The sequence below is a fragment of the Squalius cephalus genome (genome assembly GCF_949319135.1).
Source record: "Squalius cephalus genome assembly, chromosome: 1".
NCBI classification, from domain to species: domain Eukaryota; kingdom Metazoa; phylum Chordata; class Actinopteri; order Cypriniformes; family Leuciscidae; genus Squalius; species Squalius cephalus.
The window spans coordinates 66,135,810-66,162,273 of record NC_137122.1 but is presented as its reverse complement, the minus strand read 5'-3'; the positions used below and the strand labels follow the sequence as shown (position 1 = coordinate 66,162,273).

Genomic DNA, 26,464 nt, shown 5'->3' with positions numbered 1-26,464 from the left:
ATTTAAATACACAAATAAATATATATTTAAAATAAACTAGAGCAACACTCAGTCCTAAAGCAAACATAAGCATAAGAACAGAAAGGTCTCACAGAGCAGAAGGGCAAAAGCTCACTAGATCATGATTTTCAGTATGAATACAAAGTGTGAAATTAAGTGAGAAACGTCAGCACAGAGAAAACTGGCTTGTGAAACTGCATGTTTGTGAACATCTGGAGACTCACAGACCTGGTGCAGAGAGATGCAGTGAATCTGGGCTTGATGGAAAACTATTATTGTTAATTATCAAGGTATACTCCTGAATGTCAGCACACATATACTGACCCATAATGTCTATTTGACCTGTAGCTCGTATCACAACTAAACTGTGTTGACGGTTATCATCATCATCATGACAGAACCTGCAGCATCTGATCTGATCTTGATCATTTTGATGCAACAAATTGTACAGCTTATTATATAACTAAAATAACATATTAGTTATGAATATTTAGCCTGCATATAGCTAATTTAGTTAATTATTTGATCCCGTCTCACCTCAGTGTCTTCAGTTGACAGTCTGGATCCTGCAGTAAATCACTGAGCTCCTTCACTCCTGATTGTCCAGGATCATTTCCAGTGAGATCCAGCTCTATCAGGTGTGAAGGGTTTGATCTCAGAGCTGAAGCCAGAGCTTCATAACCTTCTTCTGTCACACTGCAGTTAGAGAGTCTAGAACAGAGAGGAAAACATTCAGCTGATTAATCAGTTAAACCTGAACAATATAAATCCTTAAACTGAATTTAATTTTATTCTTCATACAAATGTATTGAAAGTCAGTTGCAAAAACTGACAACTGAATATGGAGGCAAACAAAAGGCTCAGTGAACTGTAATATGTTAGACATCAACATCCCTTTCAAGATTGCAATTAACTAAAACTGTACAACTCTGAAAGTCTATGATCTGAAAATGGTCAGAAAATTAGAAAATTTAAGTTTGGGAATAGCCCAATAAAGTCCAGACTTCAATTCCATTAAAATGCTGTGGAAGGACTTGAAACACAGCTCATGCTGGAAAGCCTACAAATGTCACTGAGCTGAAGCAGCTTTGCAAGGATGAGTGAGACCGGGGCGCATCTACCCAGTGTCAGAGGGGTATGAAGCAACAAATTTGGCGAACAATTTAACAATTCTTTGAGTGGTGGAGTTGAAACAGGTTACATGCTTATTTCACAGATATGAATAAAATGTTAATTTGATTCAATGGTTATTTAAAGTTTTACTTGGCTTTTTCAGCCACACTTCAGAGAACTTTAGAGCGCTAATGTCTGTTAACATGAACATTTGAAAGCCTCCAAGCACAGACATCACACTTTAAATTAGGGCTGCACGATATTGGGAAAAAATTACATTGCAATATTTTTTTCCCCAACGATATATATTGCGATATTGCGAGCCATCAATCCAGGTTATAAGACTGCTTTAAAACTTTCACAGAGACCTCAAACAGAAAGCAAAAAGCCTTTCTTTAAAGCGAATTTCATTTTGTATTAATTGTATCTTAATTTTAATCAGTGTTTCATTATCCAATTTCCTAGATTTAATAAATAAAAAGTAAATATAGCAGACAATAGATAATCACGACACGGAGGCGCCAGCGCCTGAACTGGAGCTTAAGCTATCATCCATGAACCGAAACTCAGCGTATAAGGTAGCCTACTCGCCTCACACACCTAAAAAAAAAAAATAGAAATATATCTATCATCTACAGAAATCTCTACTTTTAAACAGAACCATTCAAAACAACATAAAACTATGTAATCCGTATGAAATGTGCATTTCTCTCCGGCGCCTTCACTACTGCAAAGATCGCGAGTCAATATCGTCAACTTCATCTTTGCAGCCGACACAGAAAACACTTGTTTATTAATAAACAATTAAAATGTCTCATTGCAATATTTTACATACTCATAATAATTACTTTTGCTGGTTCTTTGTGACAGCTTTTAGGTGCCGTTTACATGAACGCGTCACTGCATCAGCACCGAAAACATAGAGAGAGAGAGAGGGAGAGAGAGAGAGAGAGAGAGAGAGAGAGAGAGAGAGAGAGAGAGAGAATAAGATTTTTTTTAACTTATTTTGAAGAATTGTAGCCTAATGAACAAACAAACATCTGTTAAGATGTGAATGTTGGCTGTGAGCGGTGAGCAGCGGCACAGCGAATCAATCACTGTGCAGGCACGCGGAACGTGCACGTCACCCCAGCAACAAGACATACAACAAACTCGTGTTTACTGTGTGCTACCCTGGTGCTACCGTTCTCTTAATACACCATGGGTGCTACTACCCTTCACATCGCATGTTCCGGCGATGTGACTATCGCTCATGCGAACATCGCAATGTTGATGTTAAAACAGAATATCGTTCAGCCCTACTTTAAATCCTACCGGTTGCCTTTCACCATCCACTTATTTAGCTGCTTTTGGTATAGATGGCCTTGACATGCCATCTCACTTTCCCTCTTTCTTTTTCTATCTTTAGCCCCGACAGTTTTTTTGCTTTATCCATCTTTTTCAACGACAATTCACTACTCGTACCTGCTCGCTCAGTGCTCACGGCGCCCCTCGCAATATTACGCTTGCGATATCTTCAATGCCAAATTTCTATGATGGAATCTTATGAGGGCACCTACTCTAGCCTGTTAGTCCTCTAAAATGTTATATAACATTGAGGAAATGCAGAAATGATTTAGAAATGCACAACAGCAGCTACATATAGAAAATACCAAAAAAAGAATTGTAATTATTTATTTATTTTACCATCGCATGGTGCTGCGCCCCTATGCGCCGCATATAGAGCATACCCACTTTTTAAGCCACTGAGTGAGACAAACGGACCAAAATACCTTAATAGTGGTGTAAAACACTCAAACTACAGTAAGTGTTTAGTCGAGACTAGCTGCAAAGCTGAAAGCAGAATCAAAGATACACAGCTCCCTCAAAAGCACTAAAATACATTAATCCTGTTATATACAATCTTAAGATAAGTGATTTATGTGGCAGATTTACCAGCTCTAACAGAATCATCTGAATTCTGACTCAACACTAGGTATGCAAACAACGATTAAATCACTAAATTATAAATTACTATAAACAAAAACAGCACAATTTAAGTCTTAACTTATAAGAAGTAGAATATACATATATGGAAAATACATTATCCATTAAATATTATAATCCCCTGCAATTATTTGCATTACAGTGCAGCACCAAATGAATGCAGCACAAAATGAATGCTTAATGTCACTTCAGTATTACTCACTGAAAAAACACAACAACAGTAAAATGGCACAATGACAACCATTTTTTTATTGTTTGTTATACTGAACAATAAAACTTTTATCAACAAAACAAATAGGACAGATGGCATAGTACAGTGTTTCCCAAACCTGTCCTGGAGTACCCCCAACACTGCACATTTTCTTTGTCTCCCTATTCAAACACACCTGATTCAATTAATCAGCTCATTACCACATGGGTTAATGAGCTGATGAATTGAATCAGGTGTGTTTGAATAGGGAGACAAAGAAAACATGCAGTGTTGGGGGTACTCCAGGACAGGTTTGGGAAACACTGGCATAGTATACCCCCATTGTAACACTGATAAATGAAGGTCTTAGTGTTTTCCCCTAAATTTAAAACAAATGCTTAGTTTGTGGTTCATTAGTATTAATGAAAATACATCAATAATAAAATAGTACAATGATAAATTCAATTATATTAAACATTGGACTTTTATTAAAAAAAATTGATAAGAAGGATGATATGCTATACCCACGTTGTAACAAATAAATAAAAAGATCTTTGGATTGCTTAGTTTGTGGCTCATTATTATTTTGAATGAAAAACACAACTACAATAGAACAAAGACAAACTTACTTATATTAAACAAAGAAATGCAACTTTTATTTATAACTTTTAAACTCTGGCATCGCAGAGTCAGTCATTGCACCTTACTTTAGTCATGTGACTCCTGTGGCTCAACTTACCTCAGTATCTCCAATTTACACTTTATATTCTTCAGTCCAGTGCAGAGCAGCTTCACTCCTGAATCCTGCAGATTATTATTGTTCATGTTCAGCTCTTTCAGATTGGTATCTGATCCAAGAACTGCAGCCAGAGCTGAACAGCTTTTTTCTGTTAAGTTACAATCATTTAACCTACAATAAATCACAACACAGAATTAGATGGCACACATACAATACATTTTCTATAAACAAATATTAAATACATTTTCCATTATTTTTTTTTTACATAAACAGCATACAATGCATTCAAACAGCATTCATCTACAAAAAATACTATTTCCAGTACATTAGCATTTTTTATTCAGTGACAAATTTCCTAGATAAAATTAAGCATGTTTGAAAAAAATATTTGCGTTAAGATTTATAGCTATACAGATGGTAACCAACCAGAATGCCTATTACCGCCGCGCCAGCTGCCGCGGCAAAACTACTGCGGTAAAAATAAACCAGTCGCATTTGCAATTTGCAATTGCTGCATTTTTTTTCAATTGCCGTAAGTGGGGTTAATGTCAATTAACAGTAAGGATGAAAACTACAACTATGGTAAACAAAATAGAACATTTTATAAGGCCAGAAAAAATAGAATAACAAGTTAAAAACAGAGACAATAACAATATAACCTGTATTTCATATTGTAGGCCTAGACGTCGGTGGGCGACAAGCCTATTCCCCGGGGAGCAGTGTGAAAAAAAACACACACACAAAAAAAAAAAAAAAAATTAGTAGGCCTACCAGAAATAACAAACAAAAGTAAATTATGTGCAATGAAAAGATGATTATTTGTACTATTCTATTGAGGAATGAGACGAATGAAGAGCGCTTCTCGCTCGTGTGAGCGAACACACATTTAAACGTTAGGGCATTTCGCAACGAGAAGTCATGGCCAAGTGGTAGAACTTATGTTTCGATCATTTAGATGACACGGGTTCAAATCCCGAACAAACTTGGACTACTGTAATTTTTATATTAGCCTATTAATGCATTTTATAGCCTATTATTGATGCAGAGATATTTGTCTAGTTCTAAAACTCTGTTACAACATAGTTTTTTGCTTATATTTATAAAATAAAATTACCATGCATTTCCATTTTACACCAAGGAACAAATATTATACAATGACTTTACTCATGTAGCCTATAATAATTACAATCGTAATTTCAAAAGCCGTATATATATCAATGATAATTCAATAGACCATAAACGACAAACAATAAAATCAGAACCAGTATTCTGTTACGTTCATGGTTCCAGTGGCAGTAATGCATACACGGCTTTTCAAAATGTCATAAAGTGTTTTGAGATTGTTTTGCATGAAATATTGAAGTTTATAATTAAGTGCTAGCCTTTGGCACACCACGACGAGTGGCGCTATGCATTGTTCTAAAGCCAGGTTTTATTCTGGCATGTTGAATTAGTGTTCGACAAACGCGGCGGCGCGTTCATTTGAATGAAGAGCGCTTCTCGCTCGTGTGAGCGAACACAGATTGGAACATTAGGGCATTTTACAGCGTGAAGTCATGGCCGAGTGGTAGAACTTGCATCTCGATCATTTAGATGACACTGGTTCAAATCCTGAACCAACTTGGACTACTGAAATTGTTATATTAGCCTATTAATGCATTTTATAGCCTATTATTGATGCAGAGAGATTTGTCTAGTTCTACAACTCTGTTACACCATATTTTTTTACTTATAGCCTATTTATGAAATTACCATGCATTTCCATTTTACACTAAGGAACAAATATATACAATGACTTAACTTATGTAGCCTAATAATTCCAATCGTAATTTCAAAAGCAGTTCTGTTAATATATATATATATATAGCCTATATATTGAATTAGTGTTCGACAAACGTGTTCATTTGGATTTATTTTTCTCTTAACAGCTTAAATAACTTAATAGGCTACTCTGTAGTTTTTCGGTCATACAGATAAAAGTAGAGTCATCGTTCAAAACTGTAAACTTTTATTCATATTAGGCTTGTCTCTGTCTCCGGGAACTACGGCGTCACAAAAATGAACCGAAAGCCACTTGCCTCAGCTCAGTCACGATACGAAATTAATCGGCTATGTCTAAAGCCTGATTATGAAATCCATATGAAACCGAGAGGTACAGAGGATCTACTCAAACATGTTTAGCTATCATGTGAGCGCTTCCCAATGAGGAAAGGACAAGGAAAGGGGGAACATCTCGCTCTAATTAAATGTAGGCTAAATCGCCCTGAATTAAATTGTAAAAACAGATCAAATAAATGTATTTGTCAATGTTGCGATATTGTTTTATTTAAGTTCATAATTATTCTATAAATGTTATTTAGTTTAACAGCAGATCGAAGCACTGTGGTTCTACATTTATTTGAAAAAACTTTCATTCACAAATCGCACCCTGGTTGTAAGGATTCAAAGATCCCTGTGGAATTTAATATTGAGTTTAACATTTGAGCGTTTTAATTCTTCAATTATTGAAATAATTAAATATTTAGTAATAAACATTTATGACAGAAATATTACTACATAGCCTAAATTATTTAATTCCTTCATTATCAACACTTTAATAGCCTATTGCTAATGTCTAGAATAGCGATTTAAGTGTGAATTGCAAACTCTTTGTTTTGCAGTCTCAAACTCAGATAGCCTGTGGGGGGTTTGGAGAACGCAGTAGCAGAAGTTGCTTTATCGTGGGGGTGCAGGACAAGAGGTGTTAATGTTCCGTCTTTCATATGGAGAGTGTCGGATAGCAGCCTGATGAGCAGGAAAAAGGCAAAATTATTTTAAGGATAAATCTCCAAAAGTCTATATGTAGGCCCTATATATTATTAAATTATAAATATTGTAGTTTTATTTATTGTACTTAAAGGGTTTCCACACACACAATTTCAATTTAGCAGATACAGAGCTCTTTAATTCGCGATCAATCTCGTTTTAAGGTGAATTTAGCAAGGCATGCTGTATTTTTGAAGCAACAAAGGCTATTTGTTACAGTTTCTTCCTTTGTGATTTGTGTGGATGACACGCAGCGACATATACAGTTTTATCAGCTGTATGATGTGTTTTTACCCTGAAATGTTTAATTTCGAGAAAGACCCGGCGCGCGCAGTGAGGGAGACAAAAGAAACTTACTAAAAAAAGATCCAGCGCGAGAGAGAGGCAAAAAAAAACGCCTGTTCTTAATTTATGTTGCTTTGAACTATTTTCGTTTTGTACCGTTTTAATTTTTTAACTTAGCTGCAATTTCTTTGACAATAGAAATTTAAAATGTTGCAAGAATAAGATTCTGTGTTTCTTATTTTGCATCGCAAAGGGAATAAACTCTATCGATGCAACCCTGTTTTAAATAAATAAACTGTCCCGACACTTTATTTATACCTTGAAATGTGCGATGGGTTTTCAAACTTAATTTAATTTTTATTTTAAATTTTCATTGTTTATTTTTTTAATTGAAAGCAATACTGTATTGAAAGTATTTTTTCTGATTTGTTCGATCTGTTTTGAAAAATGTCTTCTGTTGCTATGGCCGGGTATCACTGTCTGTCAGTCATCTCAATTTCGTGAATGATTCACACAAAAAAAAAAAAAAAAAAAAAAATAGCAGATTAAAGGGTCCGTGTACTTTTTGTTCATTTCATTTCCTGTTTGGAATGGAATAACTAGAAATGAAAACCAGCTCGTTTATTCGTTTTTTAGTTTAGTTTAAAAAACGAAAAATGAGATTTTGGCTCGATTTTTCATTTTTCGTTTGTGGTTTACAAATCGGTTTATGGGTTCAATATTTCATTTGCACACGTGGGCGGTGCTGAAACGCCCCTTTCATCTGATTGGTCAAAACGCTCCTCCTTCAGTAAGCTATGAGCTTTTCTTTCTGTCAGGCAGAATAACAGTCAGTATGAGTGCGGCACTGACAAATGCACTTTAATAAAGTAATGTCTGAAACCACCACTCACTGTTAACTACGCACAATATTTGAAGCAGAAATATGTTGCTGGTCACGTAATTCGTGCTGCTGCAAGCAACCCCAATAATGTGAGCCACAGTAGCCTATGACAGATTATTTTAGCATGATGTATTTCCCATTGATAAATACAGTGCAAATAGTTCAGATATATCTTTGGATAAAAGGGAAGTGGAAATAAAAATCAATAATAGGCTGAACTGTACCATGATATGTCCGTAATATTAGATGTCCGTAGATGACATAGCCTACCCACAACTGTTACATTAGAGTTAGGGGATAACACAGTTTGTACAGTATAGAAATCATTATGTCTAAAGTTCCCATTAAACATGAAAACCCAACAACCCAATGGGAAAATATCCTTATTGTGTAAAACATCCAGAGGTGGACAGTAACAAAGTACATTTACTTGAGTACTGTACTGAAGTACACTTTCTGAGTATCTGTACTTTACTTGATTTTACTGTACTTGAAACTGATTTTCATTTTCAACGTTGGGTTTGGTCTTCTAAATAAGAATTTTGCCCTTGTTTTGGTGCACACTAGCTTATAGATAACAGTAAGTAGTGGTCGACCGATATGGGATTTTTAATGGCCGATGCCGATGCCGATATTGAGAAAGCAATCTGGGGTGCGTTTCCCGAAAGCATCGTTGGCCAACTATGGTCGCAAGTTCCGTCGTTACCAATAGAGTTCAATGGACATTGCGATGAACTTGCGACCATAGTTGGCCAACGATGCTTTCGGGAAACGCACCCCTGGCCGATTGGCCGATATGAGGCCGATACAATACATGTGAATACAGCAAATGAGAGACATAAAGAATATTGGTGAAACTAAATGAACATTTATTGTACATACTATTTATGCAAAATTCTTTTTGCAATAGAAAATATTTAATAAGAAATTAAAATGTAAACAAAAAGGTAAGGTAACACTTCAATAAATAAAGTTTTAGTGCAACTTCTTGTCTGCTTTAATATTTACAGTCATTTTTTCAGTCACATAAATAATTACTGCTGCTTACTGCAGGTTACAAATAACATTTATCATTAATGAACCAATCGAAACAATATTCATAAATTAATGACAAAATAGTATGTGAAATTACATACATTTCATGTACAATTAGGGTTGGGTACCGAAACTCGGTTCCAATAGGGAACCGGTTCCGACGTAAACGGTAGTAACCAGACCGAATAAGAACGAAACTTTCGGTGCCTGACGTTTTTTACCGCCCCCTATAAAACATCTCGCGGCACGAATGATCCAATAATAAAACATCTCCAGTTAACCAGCAGAGCGTTCATTTAGTTCGTTTGTTAAATAAGAGATCTAGCGCTGAAATGTGTTTTTTAAATCAAGTGATCAAAGTGCTCGTTGCCGCTGCGATCAGTGGCGCTGATACAGTGTTTTCTCTTGGCTCGCGCACACACTTGGCTTCACTCTGACGCGCGCTTCAATACGTTGCGGAGATCGATCTATTTATAAGGCGCCGTCTATATGATTATGTGTGCGGAGAGTTTGTGTGTGCGTGCTCGCGTCTCAGATGAGTATGTGCGCGGAGAGTTTGTGTGTATGTGTGTGTGTGTGTGTGTGTGTGTGTGTGCTCGCGTCTCAGATGAGTATGTGCGCGGAGAGTTCCGCGCGTCTCGTGTGTGTAGAGTTTGCGTGTGTGTGCGTGAGCGACTTTAGAAGTTGTGCATTTCATATGTATTAGTTTGAGCATTCAGCAGTATACATGTATGTGTGACTACCTAGTGTACGTGTATGCAAGGGTTTCATATGTGCGTGAATGAAGTTTGATTTAAGCCCTAGACGTCGCCTCATATCTATTCGTTCTGGTGAAATCTCAAAATATAATGGACACAAAGTGTCCCTGCTTGATATACAACCACTGATGAGCATAATCGGTTTAAAAAAAAAAAAAAAAAAAAAAAAACTACGAATGCGGATTAGAACCCAAAACCTCTGACACGCTTGACTAAAGTTCAAGTTCAGCTGCCAGTGTTCCTCTTCGGGTAAGTCTAGTATTTTAATGCCAACTGCAAATCTTGAATATCAAGTATGAAGTATATCAATATCAAGTATATTTATATGGCTATACTGTGTGTTAAATATTTCTGCTCAGTGTCAGATATTTCTCTGTTTTGTAAAAGTCATAATATGAGAAAACAAAATTTTGATCTTAACTCAAGTGTTTTGTGCTACATCAGTAGCTTTTTAAAGGGCACAATTTTTCATTTAATCAGAAATCAGAAAATCTTTTTCAGAAAAACACACACACAGACACACAGACACACAGACAGAGGTATTATTTTTTTGATAAAGTGTGTGCGGTTTAGTTTTCTTAAGTACCGTTTCAAGAACCGTTTAAGCACCGGAACCGTTTGAAAAATACCGAGTAGGTACTGGTATCGGATAAAACCCAACCAATACCCAACCCTATGTACAATACAAAATATAAATCTCACAGTTTATTTACACTATTTACTTTAAAATAGTTTAAATAGTTCAACCTTTTTTTAAGGTTGTTTTACTTCAAGTATATTTAAATAATAATGATTTATGTGTTTAGATTTGCTTGTTTGTTTCTTTAAAACGTTGCAAGCCGTCACATGTATTTGCATGACATACATGGACATATGAAAATGTATACTACACACGATATTACGCCAATCATGGATAAATAAATACAGTAGATAGTGAATAACATTTTCAAGGATTTATTTTCAAACGTAATATTATTACATAGTGTTCTCCTCTCATCCACCTCACGCGACCAACTGATCTGTAATGCACGCGACGCGACCGACCCAGCTTTTCCGTGCACGCGAGTCCGTTGGAAAACAGCGTCTAGTTTAAATGTAACCCGAGAACAACGCACGTATCTGAGGAACAGCCAGTCACAGGATTTTTGACTGTTTGTGAGGTAAAATGTTTTCAGTTTTGTTTGAATTCGTTTATATCACATCTGTGACCCCCACTGGAGCTACCGCTGGGCTGTGGATCTGACATATCACGGTACTGTTTGAATACACTCTGCTGCACGCCGGAGTGTTTTTGTGTGTAACACAATGTAGCGTCAGGTTAGAAAGCGAACGCGAATGGTCATTTACTGTGTCTGTCAGATGTCTGCTTCACTTCTGAGTGGCTTGTTTTACGGTGCTGGGCGGAGCAGAGCGAGTGTATTCAGTTCATTCACGCTCGCTCTGTTCGCGTCAGTGGAAAAAAAAGCGCTAATGCACAGTCACAAACTGTTTTGAAATATATCGGCCAAACGGAAAGATTTATCGGCCGATGCCGATATCTAAAAAATTCCAAATATCGGCCGATATATCGGCCTCGGCGATATATCGGTCGACCACTAACAGTAAGGCAAACATATTCATACTAAAAGCCAAAAAACATTAAATCCCACTACTGGAACTGTGTTCTAGAAATAAATTTGATATTGATATGAGGGTAGAAAGGCAGGCATAGATTCAGAGGCATAAGGTAGCCTACTGTAAGTATTACACACAACAATGCAACAATAATAATAATAAAACAAAAATGCATTGACATTTACTTTTGATACTTAAGTAGCCTACTTTTAAAAACGATAACTTCTGTAGGCTACTTTTACTTAAGTAAAAATCGGTCTTTACAACTTTTACTTGTAATCGAGTAATATTTGACCAGTAGTATCTGTACTTTCACTCAAGTAAGGAAGTTGTGTACTTTGTCCACCTCTGAAAACATCTGTTCATAATCTGTGATTACACAATTCCAATACGAATAGCACCGGGAGGCGTCTGGAATAACTCTGCACTGATCAATCCGCAATTTTAAGCCAGCTAATTTTACAGTAGGCTCATATTCAGAATGTCCTTCTCGTTTAACCCCAACGACCGCACAAATGGGCTTCCTTTGTGAAATATAGCAGACCACCGTTTTAAATAACAGTTTAAAAAAGCTGGTCTGTTATTTTTCACAAAGGAAGCTCAGTCAGTCAGTCAGACAGAGAGATAGATAGATAGATAGATAGATAGATAGATAGATAGATAGATAGATAGATAGATAGATAGATAGATCGATCTTTGTAAGATATGCGCTCGTCTTCACAAAAATTAGGCTACATGCAGGGTTTTTAAACATCTCGTGTGGAGAAAATATTGTTTGTTCTGGGCAGTATGGCAAAGCCATGGCAAAAAGCAGGATAACTATAGACTACTTGAAAGGAAAACAAATTTGCCGAGTAAAAACAGTGTTTGTGTTGTTGAATCATTTTTTTTTTTTTTTTTTTTTTTTTTTTAGTAGGCTACATCTTAAAATATAAAGCTCATGACAAATAAAAGTTCCAGATGGACAAACATTAAATGCAAAAACCAGTGTGAATAACAATATGTTAAAATAAACTAGAGAGTGGATACACAGATATGGCCTATTTATGAATGAAATCCATGCATTTATTTGTCATTTAAACTGATGATGCAAACAGGGAAAGAGAGCAGAAAACACTTATTATCCTGTCGCCCCCTCTAGTGGACAGCATTAAGTATTACATTAAGTATTATGGCCTTCACTGCTCAGATAAAAGAAAGTCTGACCAGTTAGAAAATATATAAGCGAGTCAGACCAGTCTGAAGGTCTGAGCTGAATTTGGTGAAGCATTAAAGTTCTAGGCGGAGTCAATTTCTCATAATAATAATAAATAATAATAATAATGTTCAAATATGCTGGCTTTCTTAAGCCAACATAATAAAGAAAACTCAGTATGTAATAAAATTTTATTAGTTTTATAATAAAACTAATAACATTTTAAAGGTAGCCTATGCCGTGCTCTTCAAATTACATGATTTTAATTCATCCCAAACCTGGTAATTTTGTCAGTATTAATGTACGTTCACTGATTCTAGCTTCTCTCTTTTCTGTCTCTTTCTTTTCATGTGAACGGAGTAGGCTACACATGCTTACATTCATTAATATAAATTTTATTTCTATTCAATTTTCAAAATTATTTATAGCCTATATAAAAGACGAGAGTGGTAGGCTACATGTTACGGACAAATTATCATGGTACAGTTCAGCCTATTATTGATTTTTATTTCCACCCTTTTATCCAAAAAGACGGATGTATTTGCACTGTATTTATCAATGGGAAATAGGCTACATTATGCTAAAATAATCTGTCATAGGCTACTGTGGCTCACATTATTGGGGTTGCTTGCAGCAGCACGAATTACGTGACCAGCAACATATTTCTGCTTCAAATATTGTGCGTAGTTAACAGTGAGTGGTGGTTTCAGACATTATTTTATTAAAGTGCATTTGTCAGTGCTGCACTCATACTGACTGTTATTCTGCCTGACAGAAAGAAAAGCTTGTAGCTTACTGAAGGAGGAGCGTTTTGACCAATCAGATGAAAGGGGCGTTTCAGCACCGCCCACATGTGCAAATTAAATATTGAACCCATAAACCGATTTGTAAACCACAAACGAAAAATGAAAAATCGAGCCAAAATCTCATTTTTCGTTTTTTAAACTAAACTAAAAAACGAATAAACGAGCTGGTTTTCATTTCTCGTTATTCCATTCCAAACAGAAAATGAAATGATCAAAAAGTACATGGACCTTAAAGCAAATTTATGTTGTAATGTACAATTGATAATTAAACAAGATGCTTGACTTTAATAAACAGAATAGATACATATTTAAGCATCAAGAACGGAAAAACATAAATACTGTCGGCTACACTGAGATTCGATCTCAGATCACTTGAAGCTCCAAGAGGAATGTTATTGCATTGACCACAGGCACAGAGCTATCGTCTGAACACTGTTAAACTAATGACTTATGCTCTTACAAAGCCTCATTGATGTGGCCTAATATTTTTCTATTGCAATGTTTTATGTTGATTTTTTATTTTCATTATTCAATTTAATTTCAGTAATTTCAGTATTGTGATTCATGAATTCGTTCAATGTTTCATTTGAATTGATCTGCTACAGCTTTCAATCGCTCTCAATGAGCCGCGGCGCGGCGGCTTACGCAATTGAGAGAATAAACTGACACTTTGCAAAGTCTGTGATTGTAGCGCCTCTTAGCGGTAAGAGACTGCAAATACACACCCGCAAAGTATTATTCTGGTTGAGTACCATCTGTAGGATTTCTTCTCTATTTCTGTCACCTGATGGAGTTTGGGTTCTTGCCATTGTTGCCTCTGGCTTGCTTAGTTGGGGACACTTAAAATTCAACAATATTATTGACTTGACTTGATTGCACTGACACTATTAAATGAGACAGTTCACAGTTTTATGGCAAGTTAAAGGCCTTTCACTATAATTCTAAAAATGCCTTCATTCACATGTACATGTCTTTTTGTTATAAAATCTTTAATGATTTAAGTAAAGCTAAAATTACTTAAACTTAAGATAGGGGTGTGCGATATGACGATTTTTGATCGTGGACGATTAAAATGTCTCCACGATCTGCTTTTGAAGAAATATCGTAGAATCGTGCATTATATCTGTTCTGGCGCCTCTGTCCCAACATACTGAACAACGCGACGTATATTCACATAAAATGTTAAAGCAGCGGAACGGGACACTGCAGTTCACAAAAGTTCACAATTTGCATGTGTTTTAATGCCTTGTCGGTTAAACATTTAATTCGCATGCTGATGCGCTGTTCTAATGTGTGCGTTTCTCAGCGCGTACATGTGAAGCTCACATGCACTAAAAGCCTGTCTACCAGCGCCTGGATACTGGACTAAGTTATCTTTCGAGTCTTATTGTGCTTATAATGTTAAATACACACAAGGTTTACATAAAGTCGGTTATGTCTAAAGTGAAAGCAAACTTGAAAAAATTGAGAGAAAATCTGCTTGTCAAATGCGTGTATATTAGACGCGTCGCGCGCAACTCTTAAAGAGACAGTAGTAATAGTAAACACGCTGCCGCTCGTCCTTAAAGGGATAGTTCACCCAAAAATAAAAATGATCTCATAATTTACGCACTCTAATGTTTTTCCAAACCTGTATTAATTTCCTTCTAATATTTTCTAATATTTTCTAATATTAATATTTTGAAGAATGTGGCTATCCAAACAGTAGCTGGTCCCCATTGACTTCCATAGGAGAAAAATATACTATGGAAGTCACTGGGGTACATCAACTGTTTGGTTACCCACATTCTTCCAAATAACTTATATTTTCAACAGAAGAAAAAAAATTATTCGAGTTTAACCCTCTGGGGACCAAAAACGCGCCTGCGCGTTTTGCTCGTTTTTTTTTTTAGCGATGTAATATAAACACTAAATGCTCTGTTAATTTTGATCTTTCATTTTCGTGTAATACATCAATCGATCCTGTTCAGTTTCTATTTTTTTTCTGTATACTCACAATAAAAATAAAGTGTTTTGCTTTTTGCCAAATAAAGAAAAATTAACATGATGCGATTTCTGCACTCTCTCTGTCAGTAAACTCCAATTTGAAACGCGTTCGAAAATTATCTATAACTCCGCGAAAATTCAGTCAAACAGGCAAACAAACCCACGGGCATAAAGCTTGAGATCGCATCTTTTAAATGAAGTAATTTATATAAAAAACAAATATTCTCAGCTTGTGAAATCTGTATTAAAAGAGAACGATTCCAGTCGAGCTCATTACGAGCTCATTCAAAAGTAATGTGACCACTCCCCGGAGAGCGCGTGCTATTCAAATGCAAATTCTGAGAACCATTTCAGACCTGTAAAACGCCCACATCAGCTGTAAACAAAGCACCGCGAGTGAGGCATAATATAGCCTACCTTATGGAGAAAAGTTTCCTCAGAACAGTGCTGATATGAGGAGCAATAGATCCCGCTGAGGAGTGAGGTAGGCTGTTATCTTTTCTCAAGTGTTAATGTGGAATAACGTTATGGAATAACGTTAGTGTAGGCCTATGTAAACCGCAAAAAGATGAATCGCGTTTCTATAATATTTCTGTGAGATGAATGAAGGGTACATATTTGTAAAGACTGTTTAGCCTAAATATGAATCGCGCGTCTGTGTGTGAAAGAATAAAGTGCTTTGCTATAGCCTACTGAGATGAGTAAAAATCGACTGAAATATGTTGAAATAAAATGTATTTGTATAAGCAACGTATTAAACTGCAAATTAACATTTATATGCCCTAATATTTCATAAAAACAACGTTACAGTCAGGCGAAGTATGAAAGACAACATTTTGTTGACTAGATTTGGGTACAGTTTTTACTGATTTAGATGTTCCAATGTTGGCTATATTCAAACTAATGAATACATATGATAAAATGTAGGCCTATAATCTTTTTTTTTTTTTTTACAAAGAAAGAGTACACTTGAAATATTGTTGAAATTGTAATTATTGTTGTAATTGTAACCTTTTTAATAAAATAGCAAAACATATTTACAAGATAGATGTAAGCAAAATCTTAAATGGTCAATATAAGTCTTCTTCTAAATATATCTTTTGTCCTTGCATTGTGGCTCAGTCAGTGTCACACCTGAATGAATGGGTCATTACACATAATGGGTGGGACATTGTATTCTCAGGTGTAAACCACTCCTCCTTCACGCCCCCCTCGCATATTGGCTTTCCAAGCAAAACCTGTTTTACACCATTTAAATCAATGTATTTTTTTTTGTGAACGATAAAGCAAGACTATTTTCACATAATTTTGAAGCCAGAACTCGTAGCAACAACATTCATTAGTCAAAAGTCTTGTGGACACATATTTAATATGTGTTTTGTGGTCTTATTTCAGCAACTTTCATTTTTATTTTTTCCAATAACCATTATTCTCTTAAAAATACAAACATCTACATACACGTTGCTTGCATATTATGGTAGCCCTGTTTGTGCTTTATAGAGTGAATTTACACCTTTGCCATTAACATGTTTATAAATAACTGAAAAAAGCACAAATGTCAAGGCATGTCAGAACATCTCAAGGGCCCCAAAAACACCGTGGTCCCCAGAGGGTTAAAACAACTTGAGAGAGTAAATTATGATAATTAGAATTTTTAGGAGCACTATCCCTTTAATGTTAATAAAACAACACAATGCAAAGAGAAAAACACTCACTGCCCTTGACTGATAACTTTAATAGTAGCTTTAATAAGTATCAATGTATAATTTATACAGTGAAGTCTGTTTTGTTTTATTTTCATATTTGTTCATTTAATTACTTTCTTCAATGCTACTGTTAAATACACCTACTGTAGCTGAAAACATAAAGCACTGTTTAGCCTATTTAATTTGTATATTAAGTTGTGTATGTGTAATGTGTATCTTTGATCTTAATATTTAATAACAAAGAAAATAATGACAAATATTTTTATATTTTGTTACCTAAGGCTTTGTTTTTAAAATAGTGACATTAGATTGGCTGTAATGCTAAGTCACAAAATAGTAAAACCAACATAAAAAGAATTGTGATAAAATCGTGATTTTCCTGAAAAAAATCGTGATATGATATTTTTGCCATATCGCCCACCCCTAACCTAAGAACCTAAGAAATTGTATTTGTATTATTTCAAGATTAAGTTTAACCAACGACTGATGCCGATATCTTAGAGAGCAGGGTGATCAATGGGTGATATATCATTAATTTAAAGATAGTAAAAAAGCATCCATAACAATTACTGAAATTACATTTATAGTTTATTTTACTTAATATTTACTAAATAAATAAAATAAAAACATTGAAAAAAAAAACATTTTGAACTTTTTTTGTAGAAAAAAACTACTTTAAATGTGTACATCACATATTATACAACAGGCTTTTGATAAATGTTTATTTGTAAATCTCTCAATCTACATATTACATTACATTATTATTACATTAAACTACAGAATTACTGATAAAAATAAGCATTTAAAATGTCTAATTACTAGGAGATACAGAGGGACTGCCACGGTGTGGTGCAGGCAGAAGAAGACGAAGGAGAATCTAAAGTTCCAATGCAAACATTTACTCACAATATAAATAATACAGGTACATAGAAGACGGGCAGAAGGTTCACACACACTAAATAAGACGGAGATCGGACAAGGACTGACTGAACAGAATGGAACTTAAATATAAACACACATTACACTGATTAACAGAACACAGGTGAGATAGGCCTAGATGACGATTAGTGGTCGACCGATATTGGTTTTTTGATGGCCGATGCCGATGCTGATATCTTAAGAGAGCAGGATGGCCAATAGCCGATGTAAAGCCGATATTATTATTATTAGGGGTGGGAGAAAAAAATCGATCCATCGATGCATCGCGATTCTCTCTCCAATGATTCTGGATCGATTCTGAGCTTAGTTTTTAACCAGATATGCGATGACGCGGAGTTTGCTTTAGAAACACCCGTAATCTGCTTTCTTCCAATTCCTCACACACATACATATATCAATCAAACTTTCCGTAAAATAATCTTTCATAAGTTCGGAAAGGTTGAAGCGAATTACAAGGACATTCACAGACTTCATTGCACAGGATGCGCGGTGAGAGACACGCGCTTTGTTTGATGTTACGTTACACTTGAAGCGTGCACTCTTAGAAGGAATGTGTAGAAAAATTACACAAATTATGTGTAACACTCTAATTTACACATTTTGTGTCAATATTAACTAAAACTGTGTATAAAAAAATAATCTATTTTACACATATCCATGTGTAGTTTAAAGTTTACACAACTTGGGTATTTACTCAAAGCATTTAACACAATATGAGTAGACTGATGTGCTTACACCTTTTACAGTCTATGACTTACACACTTTAATGTGTTATTTTTTATAACGCGACCGTTATTTAAATTAGCTAGTCGAACTGAACCAACCAATAAGGTATGTGACTTTTGAGTGAACATAATCCAGTTCCAGTCAGTTCAGTAACGTTAGTAGATAAAGGTCTGTTAACAACAGCAACTATTTTGTTTTTACTATATTGTTGAAAATAAAACATGTATACCTTATCACTTCGTTATCGACTACCCCTCGCGTCAAAACTGTTCGTGAAAACCACCTCTTTACCAGGGAGGACATGATTCGCGCCGAATCACGCTGGTGATGCTCAAGGTTCTTGAGGTGAGCTGTACTTGAATTATAATTTTTTTACTCATGTTCATTTACAAAAACAATATTTCCTGCTACTGTTATTTTAATACTGGTTTAAAAGCTAGGTTACGACGAGATTTTGCGGGCAAAAAACTTGACTATTGTCAATAGTGTAACGTTAAAGTTAGCTGAAGCACGGCTAAACCAAGCAGCTTTATGTTGATCAATGATTAAACGAATTTGCGTGGAAACCCCGATTCAAAATCGGCATAATTTTTTTCCACTTTCACACGAAATTCCAGATAATGAAGAGACCTTTAAATGGATTTTACACGCAAAAATTTCGCCAAGCAATGGTAAACGTGACCGCACCTAGATTGTAACTTAGTGCTAGCTGCTACTCGATTTACAATACACAAAATGTTATCTGTAAGGGTGTTTTAAAAATCGTATACTCTTTATTAATTCGATTAACGTTACGTATAAAATGTAGTCGTAGTAGTGGATTTGAAAGTTTGCTGAAATGATTAGCAATATGTCATAAGTGCTCTTGAGCCAGTGATGTGCAGGCTAGGTAACTGTTAGCATACAATACATGTGCTAACTTTATATCAAATAAGTGACCTTTGCATTATGTCTAATATTTATTACACAGCAAATGAACCAATCAGAAGATGGACCATTTTCCACCGACCACCGTGTTCAGTCTCACCAGATTTAATTTATTCAGGTAAGCATTGCAGTAAAACTCACTAAATCATTAATTCATATCAAATCAAGCATTCTAAACAACTTAAGTTTTTATTTTTGCATTCTTTTGATCTATTATTAGGCCAAGGAGTCCGACCTGACCAGGAAGGTGCCTAATAAGCATAGCCTATCAGCGCACAGGTAGGTTAACTACTGAGGGAAAGAAAAAGATCATCACATGGGGATTTAATGCATCATGTATCTTACTGTGTATTTGTCTCAAACAGCTGTCCCTTCACTGCAAACAAGTTCCCTGATTGCAGTTAAGCCTACGAATCTCAGCATTTTTGGAGAGAATTAAGGAAATGTAAGTATTAAAATTTAATCTGGCATAATTTAGTTTACAGTTCAACTGAAATGTTTGAATGTGCTGACAAAAGGCTGTTACTTACAAATATTTATATTCTGAATTATAGTATGATGGAGATTAAAAACAATTTGATGCTTGTGTAATTTTCTCCCCTCTCTCTCTCCCTATTATATTTTTATATAGTGTTGGAACTGCGATCTTCTCTGAAGAAGAACAGAGCACATTTGTGTTGGTGGACACGTTTGCATCCAGGAAACGGGACTGATGCATATGTCACACTTTTCTGGAAACACTTCAGGAGTTTCAAAGTCGCGATCTGATTGGTTGAATTCTACAGGATGTTCGGGAGATGTGAGTGTCCTGTTCTTTATCGGTTCGCCTGGAAACAAATGTTGTGACACCAAAACCCCTCGTGGAAGAAGAATGCTATTGTGCTTACAACTGTGACAATGAGCGCTTACCAGGATCAACTAAACGCTGGATTTTCAAAAGTATTTGAAGTTCGCGGCTCCATTGTTGCCGTAAACTTGCTTAACGTTCTTGAATGAATAATTTATTAGATGCAGCCAGTCTGTTATTGTAGGGACATCAACATCATATATTATCACGCCCCTAAACATGACGCAGAACAAAACGAACTGTGATTGGTTGCGTTACATGTCAGTCAAACGTCCTCTTGGGTGGTCCTTGGTTAAGAAAAGCTGCAATAGAGTCTAGGGATAGGTCTGGCTAAACAAGACTAAGTTCTGAACAGGATAAGTTAATTTAGGTTTAGGTTCATTTATGTATTTTTCCCAAAGGTGAACAAAATGCTTATTCCCAAAGATTGGCTTATTAAAGACTGATTTTATGATCACTTTTACTTCAATGCTGTGAAAAAGATGGAGGAGTACAGACATTGATAATAATAATGAGAACTGTTTCTTGAGCATCAAATCATCATATAAGAATGATTTCTGAAGGATCATGTGACACTGAAAACTTGGAGTAATGATGCTGAAAATTCAGCTTTGATCACATGAATAAAATAATATTTTTTAAATATATTCAAATAGAAAACAGCTGTTTTAAATTGTAATAATATTTCACAATATTTACTGTTTTTACTGTATTTTTGTATCAAATAAAATATTTGGTGAGCATAAGAGATTTCTTTCAAAAACATTAAAATGCTTAATATTTTCTAAACTAGGCCACCAATGTACATCAAGCCAAAAATGTTTTGGAAATAAGTGAAATTATTTTGAAGGTGGGGAAGGTCATGTTACCTAATGAGATTGTGAAAATAACTGTTTTATCCTATGTTGGACATTTCCTTTTTGACTGCTTTAAATTGTATTGTTCTATTCTGGATTGAATTTAATTGTTGATATGTCAGTCATTATAATAAATAAGATAATCAACCACAGACTTTATTTTGTCAAATGCTTATTTTGTTTAGGATTTAGGATTTTAGATACCTTTCTTAACACAGTGTGTGTAGCCAAGGATAGCACATACTGTGGTAATGTTACACATGTTTACACATCTTTTACACATATTTTACACATCTTTATGTTAACCTTTCTGACACATTTAGTGTGTTAAACTCATTAACACAGTGAATGAGTTGAAATTAACACAAAACTAGTAGTCCTGGAGCTCACCCACAAATGTGTTAAAATTTAACAGGTTGTGTCATTTTTGACACATTCTTTCTAAGAGTGTGCTGTCTCGCCTTTCGGTATTTTCCTTACAAATGCTCTACGAAGTCATCATTTATGTGGTTTGGAATGCAGTGGACATTTAAAATATGAACCTCACCGCAGGCTGCTTTCAATTTCAAATGCTGGCGCGCGTTTTGTGTAGAGTAGTAGACTGCTCACGCATGCGGCTGTGCGACTCCGTGTAAGTGGTTTAATATAGGCTACTTGTGCAAAATTAATGTAAACACAGCCAGTTATGTCTTAAGGGATTAAACGGACAGGACAAACCACTTTACTTCTTATATTTCAAAAGAGATCCGTGCGTGAATGCAGCTTAATAGATCTCCCGCAGTCTATGATGTCATAGTAAAAAACAACAGTAAAGATGAAGAAAAATCACTCACAGTTCTTGAATGGAAAACGTTCAGATAATCTTAAATAGGCTACTCCTGAAAGCACTATTTGTTTGTTTGTTTGTTTGTTTGTTATGTTTCTATGCTCCTCTTTATTATTTGCTACTTGTATGTTTTGAAGGTATATTAGTTTAAAATTCTTAACATACAACTGTTTTAATTATTTTTTTTAAATTTGTAATTTTTTAAAAAAAAAGTACTTAATTACCTATGTAAACTAATGAATTAATAGGGAGGGGAGGGGGGAGGAGTAGATAAAGAATCGTCGTGACTCCCAGAATAGGAATGGATCAGATCGTGAGGTGACTAAAGATTCCCACCCCTAACATTTACATACTGTGAATCGTTTTTTTGAATCGAGAATCGTTTTTGAATCGAAAATCGATTTTGAATCGAATCTTGAGCCTAAAAATCGATATCGAATCGAATCGTGACATTTTCTGAATCGTGCACCCCTAATTATTATATACTTTATATTTATTTTAATCAATATTTTATAAATTTTAAATAAATTAGAAAACAAATCTTTAAAATAAACATGCTTAGATGGCAACTTCTTGAATCTGCAATCCTATTACAGTATTTTTCACAAATAAAGTAATTGTTTAAAAATATATGAATATGTTAATAAAAAGGAAGCAAACACTGTAAAAGGGCACTCAGTAATCTGGTAATATCGTGCGCACTGGTAATCATATTTTTGCAAATAAAGACAAGGTAACGCTAATATTGCATACAGCACACAGTGAAAACTAGGCCTATATGAATATGACACAGTGGCCAACTGGATATAGCACAGCATATTTTAATATTAAGGATTTAAAGTTTTTCGACCGCGTCTCCTGTGAAGCTGATCTTCTCTTCGCATTCACTCACTTCACTCGACCGTCACTCGCAGTCACACGTTTATCAGGTTACAAATGCACACCTTACAAGATATCACAGCTGGATTCCATTAAATCTGCAAGGTTTGTGATATTAAATGTTTATTAGATATTCAGAGATTTGTTTAAATGATGTAGATGCGCATTTGCTGAATGTTGACAGTAAATGAGAAAGTATTTTAGCCTGATTGTTTGCCTTTTCTGTTACAAATAATATAAAAGCAACACTTTACTTTTTCGCATACCATTTACTTTCTTTGTTTGCCAGTTCTGTCTGACAAAGTATTAGATATGACTGACAGAGATTGTAAACTAATGAAGACGGAGAATGTGAGTGAGCGCTGTGTGATCAGGCGCTGGTGTTTATGGCGGCAAATCAATGCCAATAATAAACGAGCGCACAACTGATGCGGGCGCGCGCGGTAAATGACATACGCGAGAGGATAACAGATCTACACGCGAAGAAACGGGAACTCGCGAGCTCATTCAAACCCTGCGCGCGCGCATGACATCATCTCTGCACGCAATACAAGCCCTCGCGTGCGCGCATGATCATTCCCCACGCGCTCGCGCTTGATCTGCTCTCGCCTGCTGCTTTTGCTAGCTCGAACACTTTTATTTTTGGCAGTCGAGGGGCGGGACTTACTGTTTTAATAACCTCAAATGTCATTGGTTACTTTTCCCCTTTTCCAGAAGTCAGTTGCGATTGGACGCCTGTCCAATGACTCGTAATTCACTTGACTTGAAACATGAGACATCACTTCATTTGTTTTATTTATTGTGTGTAATGTGATTTAATGCATTGTTAATATAGAATAGATTCTTACCAGATACCTTTATTAACAGAAAGTCTTATTGCAATTTGTTGTTAAGAGATATTTAGGCTACAGACTATGACGCATTTCCATGGTTATTAGCATTGCAAATTGACCCAAATTTGTATACATTTTTACATTTTATATTTATAACACTGTGATTTGTGATATTGGCATTAAAATATCTAAAATAAATTGGAGAAAAATGGGAATGTAAAGTCATACAGGTGAAACTCGAAAAATTAGAATAAGTTCATGTGCAAAAGTTTATTTATTTCAGTAATTCAACTTACAAGGTGAAACTAATATATAGACTTGTTACATGCAAAGTGAGATATTTCAAGCCTTTATTTGTTATAATTTTGATGATTATGGCTTACAGTTTATGAAAACCTTTTCACAATATTCTAATTTTGAATTTGTTTCTATTTTTGAACTTTTGCACGATGTTCTAACTTTTCGAGTTTCACCTGTATTTGCTGTATATCACCACTACATTACCACTATACTCTCATTCACCACTATTTACGTTTACCCAACCAAAATTATATTGGTTCTGAGAACCTCAGACATGTAAAACGTGTCCATTAAATAGTTGCAAATATAAGGGCTTTGGGTGAAAGATACATTACTTGTTTATCAATATTCAAGAGTTGTTGTGTAAGCTTTTGTTATCATCCTGTGTATTACTATTATGTCAATTTTGAGTGGTTTATTATATTTTCTATTAAATGTAAAAGGGATTCTGGCTTCTCAAGTTAAGATACAGTACACAGCATAAATGATTACACCCCTCTGAAACCCAAACAAATTCAGATTTTTTTCTTTATCTAGGGCTTTTTTTTTTTTTTTTTGAAGATATGTTATGTTCAGATGGGGTGTAATCATTTATACGGTGTACTGTACTTGCCTCATACTTTCTCTTATTAGGTTATTAGCTTACAAAAAGTTAGATGGTTAAGATCACTATATAATATTTTAATATCTAATTTGCTGGGTTTAATTTTGTTCCTCTATATTTTGTAGAAAATTCTGAAAAGGCATTTGTAAGCTAATTCATGCTGTGTACTGTATCTTAACTTTGAGAAGCCAGAACCCCTTTTGCATTTAATAGAAAACATAATTAACCACTTATATTACCTAAAAATTTATAAAAGATTTGGTCAATTTGCAATGCTAATAACCATGGAAATGCGTCATAGTCTGTAGCCTAAATATCTTTTAACGACACAATGCAATAAGACTTTCTGTTAATAAAGTATCTGGTAAGAATCTATTCTATATTAACAATGCATTAAATCACATTACACACAATAAATAAAACAAATGAAGTGATGTCTCATGTCTCAAGTCAAGTGAATTACGAGTCATTGGACAGGCGTCCAATCGCAACTGACTTCTGGAAAAGGGGAAAAGTAACCAATGACATTTGAGGTTATTAAAACAGTAAGTCCCGCCCCTCGACTGGCAAAAATAAAAGTGTTCGAGCTAGCAAAAGCAGCAGGCGAGAGCAGATCAAGCGCGAGCGCGTGGGGAATGATCATGCGCGCACGCAAGGGCTTGTATTGCGTGCAGAGATGATGTCATGCGCGCGCGCAGGGTTTGAATGAGCTCGCGAGTTCCCGTTTCTTCGCGTGTAGATCTGTTATCCTCTCGCGTATGTCATTTACCGCGCGCGCCCGCATCAGTTGTGCGCTCGTTTATTATTGGCATTGATTTGCCGCCATAGGTGTTCTCTTCTCAGGCGCTGGTGTTCTCTTCTTAAGGCGGGCGTACACGGTGCGAGTTCGGACCAGGATCGGACACTCGGGAGGTCGAGAGATATTGCACACGCTGCGAGTCAGTTTAACTGATAATCGCGTCAAAGCAGCTGGTACACGGCACGACTGTCTGTCCTGCACGAATTTTATCCCGAGCCGGCAGCAATCACGTGAGCTTTCGCGCTAAACACAGAGACCGTCAATGTTGCATGCAGCAGGCCAAGCTTCAGATAGAAAAAATGACAGAAATGTGTGTGCAAATGATTTGTTGTAAAGCAGAGAACAGTAGCCATTCCTTTCAACATAAAAACTAAAGAGAGAGAGAGAGGTGTGTGTGTGTGTGTGTGTGTGTGACAGTGTATGCGCACCCTGTATGGTTGCTGCCACTGAGGTATAGCCCCACGTGGTTGTGTATGATTAGCAATAGGGGACAGCTGGTGAAAATCATGTTTAAAAATGATCGGGAGGTCGGGGAGGTGCTCATAACGTGCTCGGCTCGGCTCGTGATTCCTCTCACATGCTGCGAGCCGCGACCATGCGAGCATCACCGATTCCACTCGATTACTCCCGAGTGAAAAAAATACTCTGCGAGCTCGTAAAAACAGCAAAAATCGCACCGTGTACACTGGTGTTCTCAGCACCGCCCGTCAAAATAAAAGTCCGGAGCGCCGTCAAAATAAAAGTCCCGCTTCCAACACATCGGCAAATCAGAAAAACGTATCGGCCGATATTTTAAAAGTGCCAAGTATCAGCCTTGGCGATATAT

At 35.8% G+C, this 26,464-nt stretch overlaps 1 protein-coding gene across 1 annotated transcript in view; it reads right to left on the bottom strand.

Moving 5' to 3' along the window:
• The window catches only part of LOC307159631 (uncharacterized protein), a 732,752-nt gene that overhangs the window by 701,395 nt on the left and 4,893 nt on the right, over positions 1-26,464 (bottom strand). The window contains exons 6-7 of the mRNA XM_079873101.1: positions 4,029-4,199; positions 538-711 (exon numbers count right to left, since the gene is read on the bottom strand). Of these exons, the coding sequence (XP_079729227.1) occupies positions 538-711; positions 4,029-4,199 (345 nt within the window). The remainder of the gene's footprint in view (positions 1-537; positions 712-4,028; positions 4,200-26,464) is intronic.